The sequence below is a fragment of the Rhipicephalus microplus genome, chromosome X (assembly GCF_043290135.1).
Source record: "Rhipicephalus microplus isolate Deutch F79 chromosome X, USDA_Rmic, whole genome shotgun sequence".
Lineage (NCBI taxonomy): Eukaryota > Metazoa > Arthropoda > Arachnida > Ixodida > Ixodidae > Rhipicephalus > Rhipicephalus microplus.
The window spans coordinates 377490348-377513826 of record NC_134710.1 but is presented as its reverse complement, the minus strand read 5'-3'; the positions used below and the strand labels follow the sequence as shown (position 1 = coordinate 377513826).

The window sequence follows — 23479 nt, the reverse complement described above, 5'->3', positions numbered from 1 at the left end:
TTCATTGCCGAGATAAGTGTACGACAACGAATGCCATGACCGCGCGCGATAACGTATAGCCACGAGCGAAACTTGGCGAAAACGGGATGCCAAGTGAGTGCATTCAACACGCTGGTCAGGTAGACTGGCACTGTGCGCTCCATCTGAAGCAATCGTATCATTTTCAACGCTTGGCAGCACCGACCCCAGTCCAAGCAGCTAACAGGTGGCAAGTGCGAGAGATGCGCCGGTGACGCGCTTGCCCCGGCCGCCGGCGAAGATTCCGCCCCGACCGCCGGCGAAGTTTCCGCCCCGACCGCCGGCGATGGTTGTTTTTAAAGGGACACCAAAGTAAAATAACAATTTGTCAGAGTGGAAGCTCAATGTATGACAACGTCTAAAACGACAATATTATCAACAGCATTGCCCTACTTGCTGAGATATTAAGGTAACTGCACGTGAACAACAGCGCTACGGTCGGAAATTTTCAACGCTATCCCGACGACGTGAGACGGACCGCCTACAATTAATCACCATTAGTCGAACTAGATGCATTAAAAAAACCTTCTGAGCATCAAGAGACGTAATAAAACTTTGTTTGTTCATTTCTGTTTGATTCATAGAAAAAAGAACCTCTTTGGCGTTGCCATGGGGAACGCCGCGTGGGGTTCAACAGTTCCGTTTTCGCCGAACTGCGCTTCGTGCGGTGCCCCGTCTTGCTCACGCGGTCAGATAACACCTATGACGCGCTCGCTTCTCAGTGGTAGTTTCGTTATCGCGCACTGCAGTGTGTTTTCATGCTCGTGAAAGTAGCGCTGACAAAAAGTTCGACAGAATGCCGCATACTTGTGATGTTGCCGGATGCCCCAATGATGCATGCCGCAACAGGGGAACCAATCTGTCTTTTCACTGGATTCCACAGAATGAACCCATACGCTCGAAGTGGCTGAATGACACGCCTTTGCGCCAGAGTGCTAAACAGTCAGACTGTGTGTGTGTGGTTGCTGCATTTTTGTGATGAGGACTACAAGACCAACCGCAACTTGGCCGATGCTTGCAACGTGCCCCTCCGACCAAAGCTTTGCCCTAGTGCCGTCGCATGAATATTTCCCAAGTCCGAGAGTCAGCTCGACACCCTGCCCGAGTTTCCTGTGTCCGACGACTTGCAACAACTTCTGTGGGACGACGACGTGGTGAGTTCGACATTTGCTCCTCTTGTGAAAGGAAGCTGTGAGAGTGCGCATTTATATGACATCCATGTATGAGGGCTACATGACGAGGATTTTTGTTATTTTCAGACTGAATGAACGGAATCCAGAACCACACATTTTGCAGTCGATACCAACACGAACAGCTTACCAACACGAACGCAACACGAACGCAACAAACATGAACAGCTTATTGTAGTCGCGCCTAACAGTGGTAACAGAGTCCCCTTACAGTTCGGGCGCACGTGATGGGAAGCTTCGCAATTTCTTCGTTATTTCTAGGTGGCTGTTCAAGCAGAAACTTAGACTGATCGTTCGTCGAAGACCGGCACTGACTAAAGGGTGCAAGTTAGTCTGCATGGCACGAGCATTTGTGAGTGCATCTGCAACCTGGTCTGCGCTTTCCGTACATCGTGATTGAAGCTGAAATATGCAGTTCACATTCTCGTTAAATTCTTTTTGTTTGCTCATACGTAATTTCTGAATTCAAACTTGTTTCATTTAATGTGAAAAAAAATCCAGCTATCACAGGAATCGTAAAACAGTTTTATCATTTTGATTAATCTAGGCAATGTGGCTCAGGCAGGCAATGATGTCTAGTTATATTTGAAATCAAGCAAGCATGTTGCTAAAATATGTAATAGGAAGATAATAGATGCGGTTTCATCCTTTCTGTGTTAAATATATGTCGACATAAAGCAAAAGAAGAAAAAAAACAAAGTTGGTTAGAACAACCTCACAGCTTTAATTCCAACACTAGACACTTAATTATAGGGCAGGTTTACTTTGATTACAGCTAATGTAAATTTAAAAATAACTGGTTGATACCAGTGTTACAAAGTGACTTTAAATGCAGGTGTCCAAGTTAATTGAACTGTGAAGAACTCAAAAGAGACGGGATACACAGATGCGTAAGAGAAAAAAAAGCCCCGACATCAACACCAGCAAAGGGGAGGGGAACACAGATGTGTAAAAAGAAAAGCCCCATGACATTAGCACCAGTGAAGGGGCCTTGCAATGCTCGAAGAGATCAAAGAGCAAAACGGCAGTGAGAGACGTCAATGTATGAGCCCACCTTTCTAGTCCACCTGACTAATCCCACCACTAGTCCACTAGTCCCACCAGACCCATCACCAGTGGAATGCAAGCCTGGCATGCACGATGTGACGTACAAACCAGAGAACTTGACCTGCATCTCTTATGACATAATTTCTGCTGAGTAAGACATTTCCCATTTTAAAACACGGAAACCAGATCCTGAAGACCAGTTGGCTACAATTGCAATCAAAAATGCAACAGCTCTTGCCACCATTACTTTTGTTTTATTACCATTCTTTCTCATGAAAAAAGAGCCCATATGCCATAAATTTAACAGCTCGATCATGGGCAGTAATTTTTATGACTTGAACTGATTGAAGTGAGTTTTGAAGGATGCCTGTAGCACTTATCAACAAAAATCTTGGTCAGGATGGTGCATTCGCACTATACAGGTAGTAAAGAATTATTAGTGGCACTTTGTGTTATTAGTGCGAAACCAATATTGGAATGCTTGAGTGGTTTACTTTTAAGCGGTGTATATCAGACCTGGCAGTGAGTATTTCTTTCGTTTCCAGAAGTGTAGAGGATCACACACAAGGCAACCATCAAGAGTACTTCTTGGTGCACCAGTCTTACCTGGTGACACTTTTCAACAAGTACCACACATGTGTGTCAGATTCAGTCACTGTGAGCCTCTCTTGCATGGGCCCTCAGTTAACAGCAAAATTAGAATGCCCCCAAGGACATCTTCACATGCGGTCCAGCCAGCCACTAGTGGGAAGAAAGCCAAAAGGAAACATTAACCTTTCAACGGTGCTGCTTTATTCCGGCTCAAGTCTGACTAGTGCACTGAGCATGATGTGACAAATGGGCGTGCAAGTGATGAGTGACCAGGCTTTCTTCAATACCAGAGAGCATATCTTCTCCCTGCTGTCACCATGATAAATACACACCGGTTGCTCCAAGTATCTGGGCCCGAATTCACAAAGCTTTCTCTTTGGCTACGCATTTTCTTAGCCGAAAATTCTCTTATCTGGAGGGATTACTATAGCGCGGGTATGAATTTAACTTATTCGGCACTTAAGAGGGCAAGGAGGACCGACGATAGCCGATGAAACGACAAGGAAAGAAAGAAGTGTGTGCCGATAATATCAAGGTAGCACGCAAAGCGTCTAGCATCGAGAGTATACGATGATAGCCAATGATTTGCTGCATCTAAGTTTCAGTTCCGCGAGCGTCTGCTACAGCGCTTACGGGATGCCGCGTACGTTGTAATAGACGTTTTGGTGGGCGGTGCAAAGCCAAGCACTCGCCTTTAATCAATGACTGTAGCTAAAAAAAATAATTGCTTGATGGCCTTAAGCCACCGAGCAATCCATGCACTATCTCGCCTAGTACGAGTAAACAACACTCCAGGTGCACCACATAAATGAAACCACACATAAATCGATGCATGCAATGTTTGAAAATGTGCCTTGAATGTCTTCCCTTATTTAAAGCGACCACTTACCTTACATTTCATTGAAGCTACGTTGCTACTTAACTAATTCCGTGCAATCTAGCACGGTATAGTGGTGAACGTAAGGGTGTTTTGTACCTATAGCCAAAGGTAGCCTTTGTTACAATATTCTTATTACAAGACACATGAGCGACTTTGGTGCCTGCAGACGAATTGTGCTAAAATAGATAACAGCAGTAATCAAATGAAATTGTGAGCGCAATTTCGCTGGTTTCATGCACCGCGGCATTTTCATAAAGCCGGCATGCGAGAACGTGCATACGCTTACGCTTAGGTATATGTCTACGTGAAATGAGGGAGACTCGTCGGGAGGTGTCTCAGTGCTAATGCTTTTCACAAAACACGGTGCAAATATTTCGTCCAGCGTTGTTTGAGTGCGCAAACAAAGCAAGGGACGTGTATACGAGTCTTGAGGTCGAGAGACGTTATCACACGTGCGAAAAGGATGAAGAGAGAGAGAGAGAGAGAGAGACTCGTTTTGGCTTCGCGAAAGCTTGAAATTGATAGATAATAAAGACAATTTTCTGGCCCATCAGACGTCAGGGAAAGTCTCCGCAAAGCAGCGTCAGATGCTCGGAGAGCATAAAAAAGAGGAGTACGCGTTATATGGGAGTGACAGCCACTCAGAAAGCGAGATGAAGTGTGACTGTCCTTAGATGTGAGAATCATTACTGATTAGGAGAGTTGAGTTAATGAGCCAAAACTTTCCTAAATAACGATAATGGAAGCAAACTGAGCATTCATCTAGTGAAAGTGACACTAGTGACAGTGAACTCATAATAATTGATTAGCGTTGTCACAGGCTGTTATATATTTTTATTTTCTTATTTATATTTGGCAAACTATGAGAAGGTAGCCTACGTTAGAGCCGGCTATCCCAACGTCATGACAGTAATGTACAAGAATAAATAGCGCACGGTTATACAATCACACGTGGCGGTTTCTATCTTCTAGTAACCTTGGGCAAACGCATTCTAACTATTTTTTATATTTTCGGCAAAGTTTCACCGGACGTTTTTGCATTTGGCTTCATTCGAAGGAATGACGATATATCAGCAATAGGGCGAATGCAAGCACTGCTGCAGTGGACGAGCGGTTACAGCGCTCAACTACAATCTAGGAGTACTTGGTTCGATTCGCAGAATCACTAAGAACTTTTTTTTTTGAAGAGGTTGCCCGGCCTGACATTATGCGTGGTGGCGGGTACTAATTTTTTTAGAAGTAGGCTTTCGCACTTGCTTCTTTCACTCCCCTTTTGACCCAAAAGCGCTGTATTATGCTCCTTCAAAAATTAAACAATTCAGGGTTCATAATTTTTTCCTCCATTCTCTCTTATCGCAAAAGTGTCCAGTGCTGAAATACCGAATTATACCTGGTATATTACTTTTCACGTGTTTGGATATTCGACCAGCAATCAGTCTTCACGGTGTTTTGAAGAAAATCTACACATGCAGTGAGCTAACTGCTTGCAGCCAAGTTGACTGCCTTTGTAGGGACACGCTTTCGTGCTAATTTGGTGGGCATCATCACATGCAGCAAGACCAAAGAGCACGGACAGTTAGCGCTGACGCGAACAGAGTGATTAGTTTGTGTCTTCTCTCCCGCTATTTGTCATGCTGCACGCTTCAGTGTAATGTCGCTGTCAATGGTTAAAATGAACTATAGCAGTTAATCGAGTTCTGCTGAGAGGGTCCCCCATTGTCCAGAATGGAACAGAACAATAGCGATTTGATTTGTGTGATAAAAAGATACCCTGCTTTTGGTTACTAGAATAAATTTCTAAACTGAAGTTTATTTTTATTAACAACAGTTCCAGTGCAGATGAAAGGTGCATGGACAAAATTCGTGTATTCAGCTTGACTAGGTTTGTGACCTTAATTGTAATTGCGAACCGGTATCACAGTATGCATAAATATCACACACATATACAACCACGGGTGACAGCTTGCTTATTCTAATTAAAATCGAAAGGTTGAAATCGAGATATTCAACCAACGCAATGTGTACGAGATATGCCATGTAGAGTAGCTATGCTGTAAACTAATCTTCGCAGGTCCGTTCCATTTTACCCAATTTCTTGTCCATGACTGTAGGTTGGTAAATAAAACAACTTCTTCGAACACACATATTCTGTGTAAGGTTACATTTATTTTTATGCAGTACAAAATAAATTGAAATATGTAATGGCTCAAAAGAGAAATAACTAGAAACAAATTTAGCCATATCATTACCAAACTTACTCACCAATGATAAACGGATTCTCATTTAAAAGATACATACATACATACATACATACATACATACATACATACATACATACATACATACATACATATACGCACACACACATATACATATGTACACCCATACATACATACATACACACACTCAGGTGTAAATATTAAAATGAATGGCTATAAAAGAACAATTCTAATAAACTCATTTTGAATATACTACAGAAAGTAACTTACGAGAGAAATCCACCGGCACTGTTATGTCTGAACACGGTGTTTCTCGAACCATCTCGCAAAAGCTTGATGCATAGTTTTCCGCTGATGCCCAGTGACAAGCACTCTTTATAAAAAACACAAGAATAAAGCCCTTGACAATGTCATGCTAAAGAAAAGGGCTGTGCATCAATATTTTGTACATGTCTGCAATATCACTCTATTTACATAGCTTGGCTCATTCACAAGCCACTAACAAAGCATGTTAGGACACTTGGGCTGAAAGTTGGCACAGCGCGAGTAAATTCTAGACAATACATGAATAATACAAATATAAGCTACTAAGCTCCTTGGTGCAAACAGTGTTTATATTGACAGCTATAGGTGCCAGTTTGTTTACCCAAAACACTTCTCAAAAGTAGAATCAACTTTATTTAGCTAAAAGTTTCTATTCTGGCGCGTCGTGGTGGCTCAACGGTGGAAGTGACTCTTTCGGCCAAGAAAACAAAGACCAATTATTTTTCCAATTTGTGAATTCACCCCATGCTAACATTGAGGCAGCTGGTAGGAGTGCTTTTGGAGAGAGGAAAACACCACATTCCCACCAGTTGTGGCCTTGGGTAGCTACTTCACTTGGACAAAAATGATGAAAAACACTCCCCAAGAAGACTTCAAAGTTTGCACACCAACACAGTTCCCATACAGCTGTCTATTAGTCTGCTTGAAAAATATTGAGTTTACTGGTGGGCAAAGACTGTACACTATGTGAGGTGATGCTCCAGTGCACTGCATGTATGTCTTGCTGCTGGCCTCAACTGCGATGTTGCTCAGTACATATGTGTAAAATAACAACTAATACTGTGCCACTACCAAGTAATTATGGGTCATTTGCATGAAAAGGGGACCACAATAAAAGAACACAACATTTTCCTTCACAACGTTCAAAAACTGTAAATAAACTTCCACAGAGTTTTCACAGTTCATCTGAGGATAGTAATATTGGTTGTAAACACATTCTTACTTCCACTAACAAACTATTTTAAGATGCCAGATTCAATATTAGAGTATACCAGCACTTTTGTAGGGCTAAACAATTGATATGTGGGGTTTTAACGTCCCAAAACCACCATATGATTATGAGAGACGCCGTAGTGGAGGGCTCCGGAAATTTCGACCACCTGGGGTTCTTTAACGTGCACCCAAATCTGAGTACACGGGCCTACAACATTTCCGCCTCCATCGGAAATGCAGCCGCCGCAGCCGGGATTTGAACCCGCGACCTGCGGGTCAGCAACCGAGTAGGGCTAAACAATTGTACAGGCACCTAGAAAAAAAAACACAAGTGAATGCATGCTATAGCTACATATAAAAAAAATAAATACTTTTATTTCTAGTTTGAGTAGAGCTGCATAGATGATAAGTCACTTGCATTACATTATGAACAAACCTATCCGAGCAAAGTATACATTTAAAAAGTTACACTTACACAGTAGATAAGTAGACTGTTGAAGGACGGACAGGCAGTGGGATAATACCCAAGCACTAAAATATACTGTTAAGATATACTAGGAGTAGTGATGATCCTCTTCCTTCCAAATAAAATAATCCACATAGATTCACTTCCCAGAGCTTATACACTCATGGCATCATTGGTGCTATACAAATGAGTGTACACTGAAAGATTACATTGACTAAGTACATGATTACTGCATCCATGGCTTTACTTCTTGTACTACAAAGAATGCAAACACAGTTACCATTGGCGACCATGGATGCTGTGATTTCTGGCATGCAAATGTAGAGGCACGCAGGCACTTAACACACCTGTTAAAAACTTCAGCTCAAAAACATTTGCCCACTAACACTACAGCAGCCTTTAAATTAGTGTCATAGTTTGGTATCTTCCATGCAAAATTTAAATAATTTTCGAATGCAAGCAAAGGAACTGCTGAATAATGCACTGCTAAGAAGTTAAGCAGCAGCTGCTCCTGACATCACAATGTGCTCTTTCTGCTGTTGTAAACTTTGAGCAGGAGAACAGTCACTGGCAGTCCCTTTATACTTGTTGGTCTTCTGTGCTCTGTTCTTGATACACTGTACATGACCGTGGAGCACCGAACCCCTTGTTACTGCTGGAACTCAGAAAAATACAGATCATTGTTACAACCATGCTACATGCAAGAGTGTATAGTTGTCAATTATGTGCTCATATTTACAGATATTGTATTTTCAGAAGCCAATGACAAGCCTCAACACACACACACAAACAGTGAAGGCTGAAAATATATTTAAGATGATACAAGAGCAAAACCACAATGTTATAGATGAAGGCATGAAACTTCTGACAGGCATAAAAAGCCAATAGAGTTTCTTTTATTTCGACTTTACACTAGGTGCGAGAAGTAGACCACAAATAGGCTCACTAAGAAACACAAGTTAGACTGCATTACAACACAACAGCCAATGTTGATAACTTTAAGGCTATCTAACATAGCCAGCTCACCATACCGCATACAGGAGCAAATGGGCAGTCTAGAAGACACAAAGAACTTGTGGATTATGAGTGTGCTTGTTGCTGACATCTATTATTCTAAATGAAGAAAACCTTTCAAAAATGCACTTCATCAGGGGAAATATTCATACGCAACAAACACAACGGGCTCCTACAGGTGCCACCAACACTCACCATTATTGTTGATACCAGTGTCTTGCCGGATGGATATGCTGCGTCCTGCACAGAACACCAAAGGAGCGCTCCATGACTTGGATTGCATGTGTGCTAGCTGCATCACTCTGCTGCTGAAATAGGCTAGCCACAGTCAGAGAAATGAGAAGCCATGGCTTTGAAACACACTGAACGTCACCTTTAGAGATCAACAATGCATACTTAGGTCAGGTACAATTTGTAGAAAAATATATATCACTATGCAATCGTGGTGAACATGTTCGGCTGAAACACAAGCAACAGCACTGAGAGAGAAAAAGCTACATTAGGTAAAAGATGCAGTTACTGGCCTTATGTCATCTGAGGCTTCTTCAATAGGTCTTTCTTCTTGCAAGTTGTGAACAGCCAGGCAATTTTCACCCACTTGCTATTTCCTTCCAGAGCACTTGATCCACAGAGGGAGTCACAAGCTGAAGAGCTCAATAAGGAATCAAAGTATTTGTGCTCGTTTCAAAGCACAAGCTTTTGAGTCTCAGATTATTGGAGTTTCATTCATAAGCTGCAGGCTTTCAGCTTTCAACATTCTCAATTATCTTGCAATTTAGTTCTATAAATGTTGAATAAGAATTATGTGTAAGAATATTACAGGTATCCACTGAAAGCAACCATGCTTGGGTTTTCAATTTGTGCACAGTAAGTGGTGTTCACGTAATCGTTTGTATTAAAGAAAAACTATCCTTGCAGCCAGCCGTAGGCACTTTTGTGCCCTTGAAGCTCCCAAGCAGATTGCAGTCCTTCAAGATGAGGCTGCCATGCATGCTTCCACGTCACATCCGCTGAATGATAACAGTCCGAGCAGTGACATAGGCTTGCACAGTTAGGGAGACCGTGTCCTTCCTATTTTTGTACAGGTGCTCCAAGTAATGATGAGGATTGATGTGCCAGAATGTGCAACCGATGCATCACAGGACCTTAACAAACCAATCTCTGCGATCTGTCAAGAGCCAAAAACGAGATATTTAAAAACAATCATTAAAAGCACTCACTTCTAATACTTATTTGAGGAAGCTATCACTTCGTTAAAGTGACCAAAGTCTGCTATAATCACTTTGAAATAAACTGAAGCCTCATGTAAAATTTACGTACCGCAATATATATGTCCTACTGAAGTATAGTACTACCGCAGTGGTAATCGTCTATAGAACTAATTTTCCAAAATAACATAAATTTTTAAGTGCAACCTGGCTCCTGAAAAATAAATTCACATTAAGTTTCCAACTATCAAACGTGGTCAATCGACAGGCCCAACCTCATAATCAAACAAGAGCTCACTTGTATCAAATCACAAAAAACTTTTTATGTATTTGCTCCATAATATATGTATTTATATAACAGTAGTAGTAAATTTTTCATGCTTCAACTTACCATAGAGAAACATTACATCTGATGGGCTTAAAAACTTGCACACATTATAGAACTGCGTGAATTATAGTACCGGTGAAATTTAGTTCTGCAAGGTGAACTCACCGATGGCAGCATTTAGTGGCCGTCGGTGTCATAAGGAACCAAGTACGGCGAACAGGCAAAGGGCATCTGCAGACTGGAAGCTGCCAATGACAGCAATGAAGGGCTGGCCAGGCGTGCACGTCCATTGATAAAGTGTAAGAACTGGCCATGACCGGCTGTTGTCAAGGCTCTAGTGCCGTGCAAAACGATGGCCAGACGAACTCGGAAACCTGTAGTTAGGCGACATTGGCCTATAACTTCATCCAAAGCAAGGCACCGGTGAAATCTTTGCTTTTTTGGGGGGCTGGGGGGAAGCTTGACGTTCACGGGCTCTCGCTGCCACATAGAACTCTCAATTTCTTACCGAAGAACAGTCTAGGCGCGCTTCCAAAGTAACACGATCCACAACAGAATGTAGCGTCTCGCAGTTTTGGTTGATCACATCACAGCGCTAGGACTATGGTTATCACAAAAAGGAGAAGTGACGACTTAACAAACAAAAGCGCCAAGCTGCCCACCACGACTTCGCAGGGCAAAACAGTTATCAACGCTGTATTTCAAGTTTCGGTCACACGAGCACAGCTTGTTCACAAGTCTTGGAACGTCAACACAGCACCACTGTTCACAACGAACATCGTTTCACTCCCGAACAGTACATTGCTCTCAAGTAAATAGAAGCGTGCGGGCTAACTAGTGGCGAAGCAAGAACCGAGCGCGTAGTTCATACGTTTCCGTACGTACTTGGGGTCACTCAAGTAACGTGTCAAAACGCTGTCAATCCGAAATGTCGCACAGCACCAAACTGAGAGACTGGAAAGTCAAGCGAACGAACTGTTACCGGCACACAAACACACATTGCAGGCTTCTCGGGTGCCAGTTGTCGTCGATACATCGACGCCGATCCCCGCTTGATAACCACACCGACGCACAGGCTTCGCTGCGCTTCACCGAACACCATTGCACTGCCACAGCTTTCCGCACTGCTTACACGCACCGAAAGAGCTGCTGTAATCACAACACATCCGGTCAAACGCTGAAGTAACTCGTGCGAGAAGCGTTTGCTGAAAGTCGCACCGACCGATATGCTGTTTACGACGCCATGTCGTTTTCGACAACTGCGCAGCACATAAGACGATAAGAGAGCTCTTAGAAAGTACTTGCACTATTTTCACGGCGTGAAAAAAATTTCTCTTATGTGCGAGGGGGGTGATATGACGAACAGGACAGGCGTGCCAGATGAAAGAAGTGTTTTGGCAACGTCACGGAGTGAGCTGATGTAGAGGGTATTGCTTCACAACCAATCACAAGCTGTGCCTGTCGGCCAAGCCGTCGTCTGCTCGCGTTTGTCGTCTGCTTCGATCAGAGCATGCGACAGGGGATTCGCCTTCGCAACGCTATTATTCTCAGCTCAAGTGGTCGCTACGTCGCACAAAATACTTGTCAGTGGCTCGCTCTACCTTTGAATGATGTTCGTGCGCCAAGTTAAATGGCTGGTAATTGACGCAGGGATGAATTCAGCCAAGGTTTGCTCTAGAATCGTGAGGGTTTGCATATTTTTGGTGTCATACAAAGTTACTAGGGTCATTTCATTTCGATTGCTTGCCATAGTATCACGGTCCATATCGGTGTCTGAACAGTGAAGGTGAAGATGCATGATTTGTTTGTAGTTCCATGCGTAATCATGCGCACCCCTAATACGCTTTGGTTTACAAAGTACGCTTTGTTCCAGATCGTCCCAAAGTGTATCAACAGCTGTATTTCAGAGATCGCAACCATTGGACTGTTAGAGCCAATGAAAGTACACTAGAGCACAAACTTTAGGAACCACTCACTGAAAACTTCCTCTCATTTTTATTTCCAATAGCGTGCAAAGAGTGTGCTCCCATTAACCTCTTTGGTGGTAATTTCCACCAATGAGGCAAGGATCTCGAGTCGCACTTTTAATTGGATGAGATGGGGCGCAACACAACAACATAACAAATAAGGTTGATCCTATGCCATGTCGCGTTCGAATGCACCGACCATTCACGTATCACATTGGTTTTCATCCAACCACAAATCTTTACATGCGTAGTTTTATGCCATTGACGCCCAATAGAATTCTTCAATTACTGCGACTTCGAACTTATTGGACGATGGTGGTTGTCAACACCATCCACTGCGTACAAGGGAAACAACACGCGAAGCTCAAAGCGCCGAAAGAAATAAAAACGCACCAGCAGTCATCAGGCAGCCCTTGATGGGCGTGAATTAACTCAAAACCAGCCAGGGCACCAAAGTATACCGCTGCGGCAGCAGGTTCTAAGTAGCCACATTGTTCCTAAGAGTGGTCCGGACCACTCTTGGGATTTTCTCTCAGCCATGCTGTTTTTACGCACAATTTCGCTTCGTGAATCCACTTACGAGCACTTTTCGGTGACGTAAGCAAATATAGCAACTGCATCACCATCGCTGACATGTTCCCGGGCAGTCACAGCGCGCTTTATTTGCAGCGGCCGATGTGACAACTATGGCCTCTTACGACGTTTTTTCGTTTCGTGAATCGACTTACGCAAGAAAATTTCTCTTGCGCAAAAATGTTTTCGTAAGTTAGTTTGGTGAATCCGGGCCCTGAACATTAATGAGCTGCTTTTGTACAAGCTATATAGGAAAGATCCTGAAGGAACGGCCCAGTGATCAATCTCTCCTCTGGTTACTTCGTAGGTGTTAGCCAACGACTCACAAAACGGTGCTACTACACCGAACGCGATAATGCAATGGCAGACGTCTTACGGGAATGAAGCTTTTTTGTAACTGGGAGGCGCTTTTTTTATATTTCAAAGTTTCTGCTATCTCAATTGTAATGCTCACAGATTACAACCACACAATTGTTTTAGCTGTACAAACTTTAGTCATTACAAGCAATTTTTTTACAGCTCAACGAGGAGCCATAGGAAGTGCTGCATCTCAGAGGGTTTTCGGCTTGTTTAGTCTTGCATTATAATCAATCAAACACTGTTCCACGTTGAAGTTCTACAAAACTAAAAATATCACCGTAAAAAGTGTCCTAATCTTCGCGACTCTCTCCTATAAGTTAAATTCACTTAATATCTTGTCCTTTCCATTGGCGTTTTTTTCTCACATACAGCAATGAAGACGCAAGCTATCATGATATAAATTTCAGGGTGCTGTGAAAGCACAAAAGTGAGGAAGCCATTTAAACACGGAAAATTTTATTGTGTTATTCAGAACCGTGAATCGACCCGGTAAAGTTATGCATCAATGATCGATGAAAAGACAAAGTCAGGCATTAGCTTTCATTTAAGCGCATTTATTGATAACCAAATGAACATGCCACTGGCAAGGCACAAACTAATAATAAAGAAGTGAAGCATAGATGGAATTCCAACGAAAAAGTGGTTTGCATTCAGCTACAAACATAAATTGCCAAATTAACTCATAAGTCTACTCACTTGGACTCATTCAGACTCGGATTAAATATTCTGGCGAGTTTGAGTTCCAGTAAGTCCGATTCGAGTCAGTACTGTTGAGCAAAACTTTGGCAAGTCTGAGACCGAGTGAGCCCTAATGGCAAATTGATTTTCTTGAGTGAGTGCGATTGTGCTCCACATATTTTGCTGACCTATGCCTAAAATACATGCCGGCCTAAGTGCTTTTTTTCTCATCTGAATTTTCTGAACCTGTCTTCATCATGTGCATTGTCATCAGATAAATACGGAGAATAGTTGGAAATATATTAGCGTCTACATTATTATGTCGAAACACCATTTCACATAACAGTCCTGTTTGTGACCTTGATATTATTATGGAGTTGTTAGTTTTCTAGTGAACACATGTATATTTTAATGTATTAGACAGACGTTGTTATAACTGATCATGCGTGTAGTTAGGTACTATAACATTGTTCACCTTGCAAGTTTCCTTTCTATTTGGTTTGCCTTTTCATGATTTTTCTTCCTATACAAGGTGCCATCCGTACAATCAGCTTGTGAAGGTATCTCATTCACGTTGGAGGCTTTTGCAATGTTCTGCATTTTAAAACAATTATCACAGGACAACGCTGATTACCCTTTTGAAATCTGACAATTTTTCTTTCAATGGCAGTTGTAGGAGCACGAAGCGTGGGATATCTTGCTATGTAATCAGCACTTTGCTGTACATAATTGAAGAAGAATAGCGAACACGCTTTCCATTTCAGTAAAGAAATTGTGCAAATATGCCCCGCCTGGTTTATCTTTTCCTGGGCTGTCACACGAAATTAATTTTGACCATGTTGAGAAGTACACTTATTATGAGTGTAAACTTCTTACAGGTGTGGGGGGAGCACCACGAGAAACTTCTGACACAGCTGCGCGAGACTAACTTACCGCTTTGTGGTGATGGACGGAGAGATTCTTTGGGTCAGAGTACCAAATACCTGACATACTCCTTCCTTGGCCCGATTAAAAAAGAAATCATCCACGCGGAGCAAATGCAAGTGAAGGAGGTAAGTAAAGCAAGAAATATTTCAGGTATATTAACTGCCGCTTGATGATAAAAGCATAATCTACCTCAGGCAACAAATATATGGTGTGTATAATGTTGGCCTGCACCCTGAGCAATTTTGTGACTATTCGAAGTATTAATGCGACCTTTTATCGCAATGCTTGAACTGTTAATTACCATAGTTTTTTCGGAGCTGTATATCAAAAGTAGACGTGCTCTCTATCCATTCCTTTTTGCAGAGTGAACAAGTGAAGGCGAGTGCCACAATGGAGAAGGAAGGCCTTTGAAAAGGTCTGAAATTTCTTTCGGACCATGGAATGACAGTGAAGTCACTCACGCTAGACCGCCACTCAGGCATACAAAAATACACGCGGCCGCAGTTCCCAGGAATTGGTCCCTCCTATGATGTGTACCATGTTGGAAAAGGTGCGATAAAGTCGTTCTGCTCTCATGCTATACGTGGCCTTTCACTACTCTGCTTCCTGAATATGTACGCTGCACAACACCTTCCTTGTTGGCTAAGTTTGCTGCACAAAAGCAATAACAAATCAATGCGGAAACCAGAGTGCAGACATATACAAGCATTAAGTGCCTGCAAGATCAGTTTGCACGCTTCCCATCAGCGCTGCTATTTTTCTTTCTGCAAAGATTATGATTTGCACCTGTGCACATCCTTGTGAGATTAAGCAGTAATGAGTGTGTTGTGCCACTGCATCATTACTGGCATCAGGAAAAAGCTGGCAGCTGCTTTCCGAAGGGCCGGATGTGCTGTAATCACAGAACGAATGCAATCAATAGTCAACCATCTATACTGGTGTGTGTGTGTGTGTGCTTGTGGAGGCAATGGAGACCTGCTTGTTGCTGCATGGAGCAGCCTTCTAAACCATGTCAGGAACATCCATGAAGGGCATGCAGATTTGTACCCCCCCCCCCTGCATTCATAGACAATCTCGCCGCATGCATTGGCTCACTGCTGGTAAACACAAATACCCAAACAGTGCCACAGAGAAACTGCTGCACATATCGAGCGCTACTGCGCACATAACACCCTTTTTCCAGATTCTCAACCCTACAAACAGATTAAGGACATCGTGACCACACCGTTCTTCTTGAAGGACATCAGTCAACTGTCACCATCCGTGCAAACTCACAGCCTGGAGTCCTTTCATAGTGTCTTGACAAATTTCGCTACAAAATTTAATGCATTCACGTATGAAAGCATTAGAGCCCGGTGAGCCTATATAACGAATATGCTATCTGGACGAGGATGCAATTCATAATTAATGTTGTGAAACTTCTTTTCAAGGACACTAATTGCTGTACTGGTCTTCAAAGAAAACTCTCAATGAGAACAAGCAAGAAGTAGTGATTGCACAAAACAATGACGCGTCAAGACATTAAAGGTCAGGCCAGGCACCTCGACAGCTTGTGCACTCAAGAAGGCAACCACGTTCGGCAAGTCACCTTTGACTGTCGCATTCTGCTGCTTTTCCTGTTACTCATTGTAGTGTTAGTCACACAGGTTTTGTCTGTACAGACATGCTACGTACTGAATAATACAATTGTAGGCAACCATTCAATTTACAGTGGAGTGAAAGTAAGAAAGACAATGGCGGAGAAAGTGTGTTCATCAACCTCGTGTAAGTATTATAAATGAAAGCAAGTGTCAATTACGTTGTAGTGGATCATGAATGTCATTAGCTGGCAAGTTTAAACCAACCGTTGTGATTTCTCTGTCTTACAATCAGTGCGCAGTTTTGAAGCAGTGTAAAATGTTTGTTGTGAATGTTTTCTGTAACAAGTCTATCCATGCTGTACCTTGAGGCTTCAGTTGCACCACTGAGTTGCAGGGTAACTGTTTTGAGCTGTTCCTGTTCTTGGGGCTGCCAAATCATCCAGCCAACAAATGTGGGTCACCCCTTCTTTGGCACTTTAGTATTTCTTGCAATTGGTTAATAATATTCTAATATTTATTGTTGAAAAGAAATCACATGTGCAACAGCACTTCTTTGTACGGAAGACGAATGTACAATACCATGGCTAAATGCAAGTGAACCATTTCCCTGTGACTGCTGGCAGTTGAAGCAGTGTGGCCCCCCTTCCAGAATATGAAGCCAAAGCACTAGGCTTGCGTGCGATTGTTACATGTCATCAACCAATTTTACAATAGCTGACCTCTTCTACGATTGTGTACGAGATATTTTTAACACATGAAGTAGTGCCCACTTTGATGAAGTCTGAGTTTTTGTAGCACCTCGAACTTCCACTTGAAATACAGCAGCAGTGGCAGGGCCCTTAAGAGAGGTCTTAAAGGGGGCCCTCCAACACTATTCAAGCCCCGTGTTTTATTTCTGGATTGTGTACACTTAAGTACAGACAGAGTAGTGTAGCAGAAGCAGCAGTAATAAGGGCGCGCAGTCTCAAGTTATTCGTCTTGGAAAATTCAAAATACAAGAAAAAAATGCCGACCCTCAACTCGAGTTTCACACGGTCACTTGACCACATTTTACTCGCCCATGACGTCGAATGGCTGCCCCACTGAAATAAGCTGGAAGCGCCTACGCTGGGGAAGCTCGCACCTCATTGTTGCGTTTTTTTTTGTTTCAAAGTAGTGTAACAGCCACTGGATGAAAGAGCGCACGTGTTGTGCGCTCTTTCATTTAGCGGCCATGGTAATGTTGACTTTGTGACTGGCGCCTGGCTTGCCAGAACGTGAGCGGGAGCTACTAAGTCGAAGTCTTTTTTATAGCGGCACCCGTTCGTCCCTCGTAGTCGTATTAGTTGTGTGTACCCAGTCTTACATTTTGACCTCCAAGGTAGTGCCGGTGGACGATTTCTTCTGTGCGTTGTTAACAATAAATAATTCGCAGCGTGCGCGTTAACTAAAAGCCGAATTCTTCTGTCTCTTCTTCCCCCTTAGCAGCAATTGGCATGTACATTGAGCACTATCTGACAAGAAAGGGTTGCTACGTTATACTCGCTGGGTGTAACCTTCTTGGTTTTAGAAAGGTTTAGCTAGCATGGGGCTGCGGTGCCTTGAATACAGTGAACTAGTATATACCATGAACTCGAGGTGGTTAAAGGTGGGAAGTAGACACGAAGCGCAAGCCGTAAAAAAGTGTGCGTGGGCCACCTCTCGTTTAGTTCTTGGAATTTCCACTGGATGGCGGTGCTTCTATGTATGGGGAATATATGATGAAAAGATGCGAGATGGTGGTACTTGGAGTGCTGAAAAGGTGGACGTACGGACACACAGACAGATGCATGGACGGACGCATGGATGGCTACACGGACGGATGGACGCATGGACGGACGCAGGAGCGGATGCATGGACGAACGCAGGGACGGACGCACAGATGACAGATGGACGTGCTGACGCACGAACAGACGCACGCACGGATGGGTGGATGGACGCACGGGCGGCCGCACAGACGCACGCATGGACGGACGGAAGCAAGAACGAATGGACGGACGAATGCTTCGCCCCACTCTCCATCATTCACTCGGTGGATATGCTGCCATTTTGTTTCAATATTTCGAGTCACTCCCTCCTCTTATTCATAGAAAGGAACTTATATAACGACCAGTACAGCGAAGTACTGTTTACCCTTCGAGCGTTTGGGAGCCACCCGACGAACAACACTGGTACTCTGCAGTCCTTCAACAACGCATGTGCGAAAAGAGACAGCCCACAAACTTCCAAAACCAAGAAAAGGGAAGAAAGAGAGAGAGGTTTTTCGTGTGGACATCCGACCCGCGCCAGCCAAAAATTCAGAGGCGAAATGGCAGCCAGCGACATAGGCGTGCTTTGAAGTCGCAGTTTTTTTTTTGTGTTGTTGTTGTTGTTGTGGCCGCGTGTGTTTAGGGTATGATGAAAAAGCACATAGAAGGAAAATGAAAGAGCTTTGTAATTTCAGTTTTGATCTTACTCTACGATCACTTCTAAAGTTACACTTTTCAAATTATATGGCGGCAACCTTCCGGCGTCATTTCCGCCCGCAAAGTTCTTGCAAGCGCCACTACGTGGTGATGCAGTCGGCAGCAATGTAGCAATATTATTTCATGATTAAAATACTAAATAATTTGATATCGGCGCTTAGACCTATGACAAGATTATCTCCAGCTATCGGTCCATGCATACCACAAATAAAAAATAGATGCTTCAATACTGTTGGAGGGCCTCTTTAAATAGACAAACCTGTCCCCTCTGTCAAGGACTAAGGTTTGGAACTACTGCCAAACAGAAGACCACTTGTGACGCGTCCGTAAAACTACAATGTTTATTGCTTAGAATTTTTATGCTGCAACAACTAGGAGTAGCAAAGTGCACTGCTATAGAGGTCAGGTTAAGTGTTGCATGTTCTGCTTCTTAGCTACAACCACTAAATAACGGACTTGCTGGTGCACTTAGCAGTTCAAAGAAATTCTTGTTATTTGTTGGTGCCTGTTAGTTATGGTTCCAATTTTTCCTGTTCATAAAATTTTGAGCTTGCTTGTTATACTATCTCTGTCTATGAGTATCCGATTTCATGCAAGCTTGTTCATCAATTTAAAAGGCCTCCTCAATTTCAATTGAAGGCTTCATGTATGTAGAAAACGGGGTGTGCACTTGCCCTAAATATTTATGGTAGTAATTGATAAAAAAAACAGCTTGAACTGTTGGTCGATCAATACAGTAACTAGGCACTTCGGTTTTTATTATTCGATGGTTCCTTGGTTCCAGTATCACTCGCCTTCGGTGGAGGACTTAAAAGGCTGTAAAGCGGTAGAAAACTCATCCTCAACATGAGAGTGTACCGTCAAGTTTGGCCCAGATGTGCCGCTCATAACTTATGTGTCAGTCATAACTGGAGCAACTTATTTAGGTTGCAGTAGTGTTTGTGTGCCAAGTGAGTTTAGTCGTTTCCAGCATGAAGGTTGCTGTTTGCACTGTGCCTTCTGCAAATATTTCATTGAATACCGCACAGACTTTGAACAAAGTTATATTTCACCTCCCATGATTGCATCTGAATTTCTCGCAGAAGCAATAGTATTCTCAGCTATTTGGAAAGACTAACTTTTGCAGTGCTAGCTGAACCACACTTCATGGCAGCAGAAACTACCAAACATCATAGTCTCTATTGCCAATTGATCTAATCATTTATAATTCTACCCAGAAATGTGGCTATATGGCATTGTATTGCATGACATGGCAAGTCAATTGCAAATTCTGTTTCACCATCTGACTTGTCAATAGTAAATGATCGTGACTTGCCACCATGCTATTCTTGTATGAGCTGTTGAATTGTTCCAAAGTGCTCTCGTGTGTTGTGCTCGTTACGAGCTTTCACATGTTTCATCTTTGAGTGACTATCTGTGCTCTTGCTATGGAATTACACCAAATGTGCATGGAATTTCAACAAGTTTTAATGTTACCATCAAAATAAGTGATAACATAAACATAGTAGACATCCTATCATCAGCTTAACTTTGACAGGAAACTATGAGGCAGGCTACAACTCTGGTAGCCCAGATCTGACTCTGCTGATATGAATCTCGTAAGGTTGCTTTCAATTCCGTTTGCACTGTTTGTGCTAGTGTGTGTGTCTGTATTCTGGCATGTGTCTGTACGATGTTGCGTTCGAAAGCTACAGCCTTTTTCAACTTGGTTGCACTGTGTTCATGCCCACCTTAAATATCTCGAGAACCACGTTCATATTGCAGATTAGATCATATGCGGGATGGACTTGAACTGTTCTGGTATTCTTGTGTGTTTGTGACAATAAAGAAGGAGGCAGTCGGACTGGGAAATCAGAAAACGCTTTATTAACCTAACTTTACCGTCTTGAAAGTGTATGAAAACTGACAGAGACGCCATGAACACTGCGGCACAATCAAGACATGAGCAAGTGAAGGCAACCTTGAAGTTCCTTCAAGTCGAAAGCAGAGAGGAAAGTCAAGCGTCGCGTGAGAAACCCGCTTCAGCGACCCTTTACCGAACCGTATAGTACTGGCACACTGTAATGCCACCTTATCTGCCTAACAACACTAACAGCACAGTCATCATCGGCACATTCGAATTCAAGGCCTGAACAGACTATATGTCCCCTCTGTGGCATTTCAGGACTCACGATGCGTAATCGTCGGGTCATGCTATTAGAAGAGCAAACGCTGCTGCTTCAGGTGCGGGAAGCCTGGGCACAGTTCTTGCAGTTGCCGCATGGCTGTCTGGCTTAAATTCAACACATTAAACGTGGGTGTCCGTCCATACTCTGTCTCAACGGCTTCGACTACTTCCATAGGCCCTTACAATCCAAGTATGTAGTCCAAGAGAATCGAGAAGTCTTCCAAACATTGCATCACGGGCTGCACTGAGCAGTGGTTAGAGTTTTCGTGGGTGACATACGACCATATAAAAAGAAAAAAAGAAAAAAACGACTAGTTCTCAAGGCAGTGCTATGCCTCAGTACATAAACTTTTTTTAGCACTCTGGACATTTGAATTCTGTGGGCGTCTCTGTTGGAAAAGTTGCTAGAATTTTCGCAATGACACACGATGGCAACACGAAGCGTTCCCCCTTTCGAAGTCGCTCCAGAACTACCGCGCAAACTGCCGGTACTTTGTGTGGCGATACCTTCTGTAAATAATAGATGAAAATGGACATTACACAGTTGAAATAAAGTCGCTTTTCATGAATCAAATTGAGCTTGCAGTGGAGTCATATGCCTAGATGCATAGATGCAGCAGATTCAATTTCATTGTTTACTCCTATAAAGGTTAGCTCAATGAAATGGACTCAAGTAGTGAGCATTTGTGCACTAGCTATAGTTCGTATGACATTGAAACTGGAACGAAGAAATAGGACCTACTAAAGAAGCAACCAAGTTCTTCAGAGGATAAATGTGTTGGTTCTTTTTTTGAAAGACACAGTACAGTCTACTGTAGTAATTAATATTAATGAAACAACAGAAGTGACAATTAAAAAAGATTGACTTTATTTTCAAACAATTTTTCAAGTGACTTCTACGATGAACGCTGGTGAATCAAATAACCTTTTAGCAACAACAGCTTAAGTCACATTAAAAACAAACTCATTCCTAAAAATTCTTGATCTTGTTGAACATCGGTGAAATAGCTCTGCACGAGAGCTTCTGGTGTGTAAAACTATTTTCAGTCCGCCTCCTGAATTATTCAAAAAGACAATAGTCATGGAAACATGGATACATGAGGTGAGGTTACATAAATGGTGTTGCAAAAGGGAGATTCGGGCTTGTGTTCATATCAGAACAGCGCAGAAATGAATCACAAAGAAATACTAAAAAACACGAGCACTGACTGACAACTGGTTGCTTTATTCAAGTGAAACAGACAAGCAATGGGAAGAAGGAGGAACACAACATCCACTCGCAATCTATGTGCATGACAAAACACTACACTTGTTGCGTCATTACGTCTTCTCCAAATACATAGACTCGCAATCAAGTAATGCAATCAACGCTGTGGTAACGCATGCGTCACATTTTTATTGAGAGCAGAGGCTTGAGCTATCCCTCTTATGCAAGATTCAGTGAGAGTCTGTATATGGCGGTCATGAGCCAAATTTAGGTGTGCAACCACGGGCGTCACAGTGGGCAGACAAATGGGATAATGCTGCAACCTTCAAAGAGCTATGGTGTTCACGCAGGCGTATATTCAGGCAGTGCCCCATTAGCCCCACATGAAGCTTATCACAATACAGCGAAATGTAACACACATTGTTTTCGCAAAAAACTAATGGCCTGCGGTACCCGACTGTGCACTTTCTGCTAGAAGACATAATGACACTCGAGGATAACTTATCAATTTAAGTTTATTTTTAGCGAAAAATTCAACATTAACGTGGAACTTAACAAGTTTTTATACAGTGAGAAATAATATCAATATATGGAATCATCACTAGCCTCTTACCCTTTGCTGATTGGGCATTACGTGGTTCTGCTTGAACATTTTTATCTTTGTTAAAATGTTTAATGTTTTAGAAACAATAAAATCGAGAGGGAAGGCTGCATTTTTCAGTAGCTGGACCTGAGAAAACAAGCTGAGGACATTTTGTGGCCATGAGACTTCGTTAAGGCAGAAAAAGTTGCGTTAACAGCTTTGCCAGATTTTGCATAGTACTCTATAAGTACTTGAATCCTGTCGACTAAACAACACAAGCCAGCGCTCATGTGTTTAGTCTTCCTACACAATTCGTCTATGCGCTGTTCGAATATCAATTGTGTTGTCTTGAACTTTTGTCTTGAATCTGGGTTTGCTTCTTTCAATTTATGATTAACGTTTACCAGCTAATTGAAGTATCAGTCATTTAGCCTCTACAATCTTGTCATGCCGTCTAGAACACATACAACCAAAAAACATTTCACCTAAGAGAACTTTTCCAATAAATGTTATGTTCCGTCGTAGTTTACTGCTACAGCACCACGCATTGAAATGCACAATTTGTTGGAAGAACTGCACTGCAACTTAAAGCCTTGGCCAAGAGGTCTAATATCAACCACTATTTTTACTGTCGCGTATTATGTGCTCTTCTAAAATATGCTTCTGGTTTCTGGCGGAAAAAACAAGAAACATATACTCTACCAACTTTAAAAAATACTGAACTGCGATATTCAGC

The 23479-nt window shown here is 42.6% G+C and overlaps 1 protein-coding gene and 1 long non-coding RNA gene across 3 annotated transcripts; one reads left to right on the top strand and one right to left on the bottom strand.

Moving 5' to 3' along the window:
- Positions 1-2663: 2663 nt before the first annotated feature.
- Positions 2664-16517, top strand: LOC119162295 (uncharacterized). The gene is made up of 4 exons (XM_075876750.1): positions 2664-3085; positions 14329-14356; positions 14675-14848; positions 15834-16517. Exons 1-4 carry the CDS (start codon positions 2733-2735, stop codon positions 16080-16082), a joined length of 804 nt encoding a protein of 267 aa, XP_075732865.1. The 5' UTR covers positions 2664-2732; the 3' UTR covers positions 16083-16517.
- On the bottom strand, positions 5873-11859 carry LOC142776410 (uncharacterized). Of its 2 annotated transcripts, XR_012887519.1 has the most exons (3): positions 10384-11821; positions 8878-9850; positions 5873-8329 (listed from the first exon to the last, which is right to left on the bottom strand). It is a non-coding gene; the product is annotated as an uncharacterized LOC142776410 (long non-coding RNA). The 2 variants fall into 2 exon arrangements; XR_012887518.1 differs by having other exon boundaries at positions 5873-9850; positions 10384-11859.
- Positions 16518-23479: the final 6962 nt, after the last annotated feature.

Coding starts and splice junctions, on each gene's coding strand:
- LOC119162295 (XM_075876750.1), top strand. CDS start 2,733: ATGCTTGAGTGGTTTACTTTTAAGCGGTGTATATCAGACCTGGCAGTG. Junction 3,086..14,328: donor ACTAGTGCACTGAGCATGAT/GTGACAAATGGG, acceptor TTCCTATACAAG/GTGCCATCCGTACAATCAGC. Junction 14,849..15,833: donor AGCAAATGCAAGTGAAGGAG/GTAAGTAAAGCA, acceptor TGGTAAACACAA/ATACCCAAACAGTGCCACAG.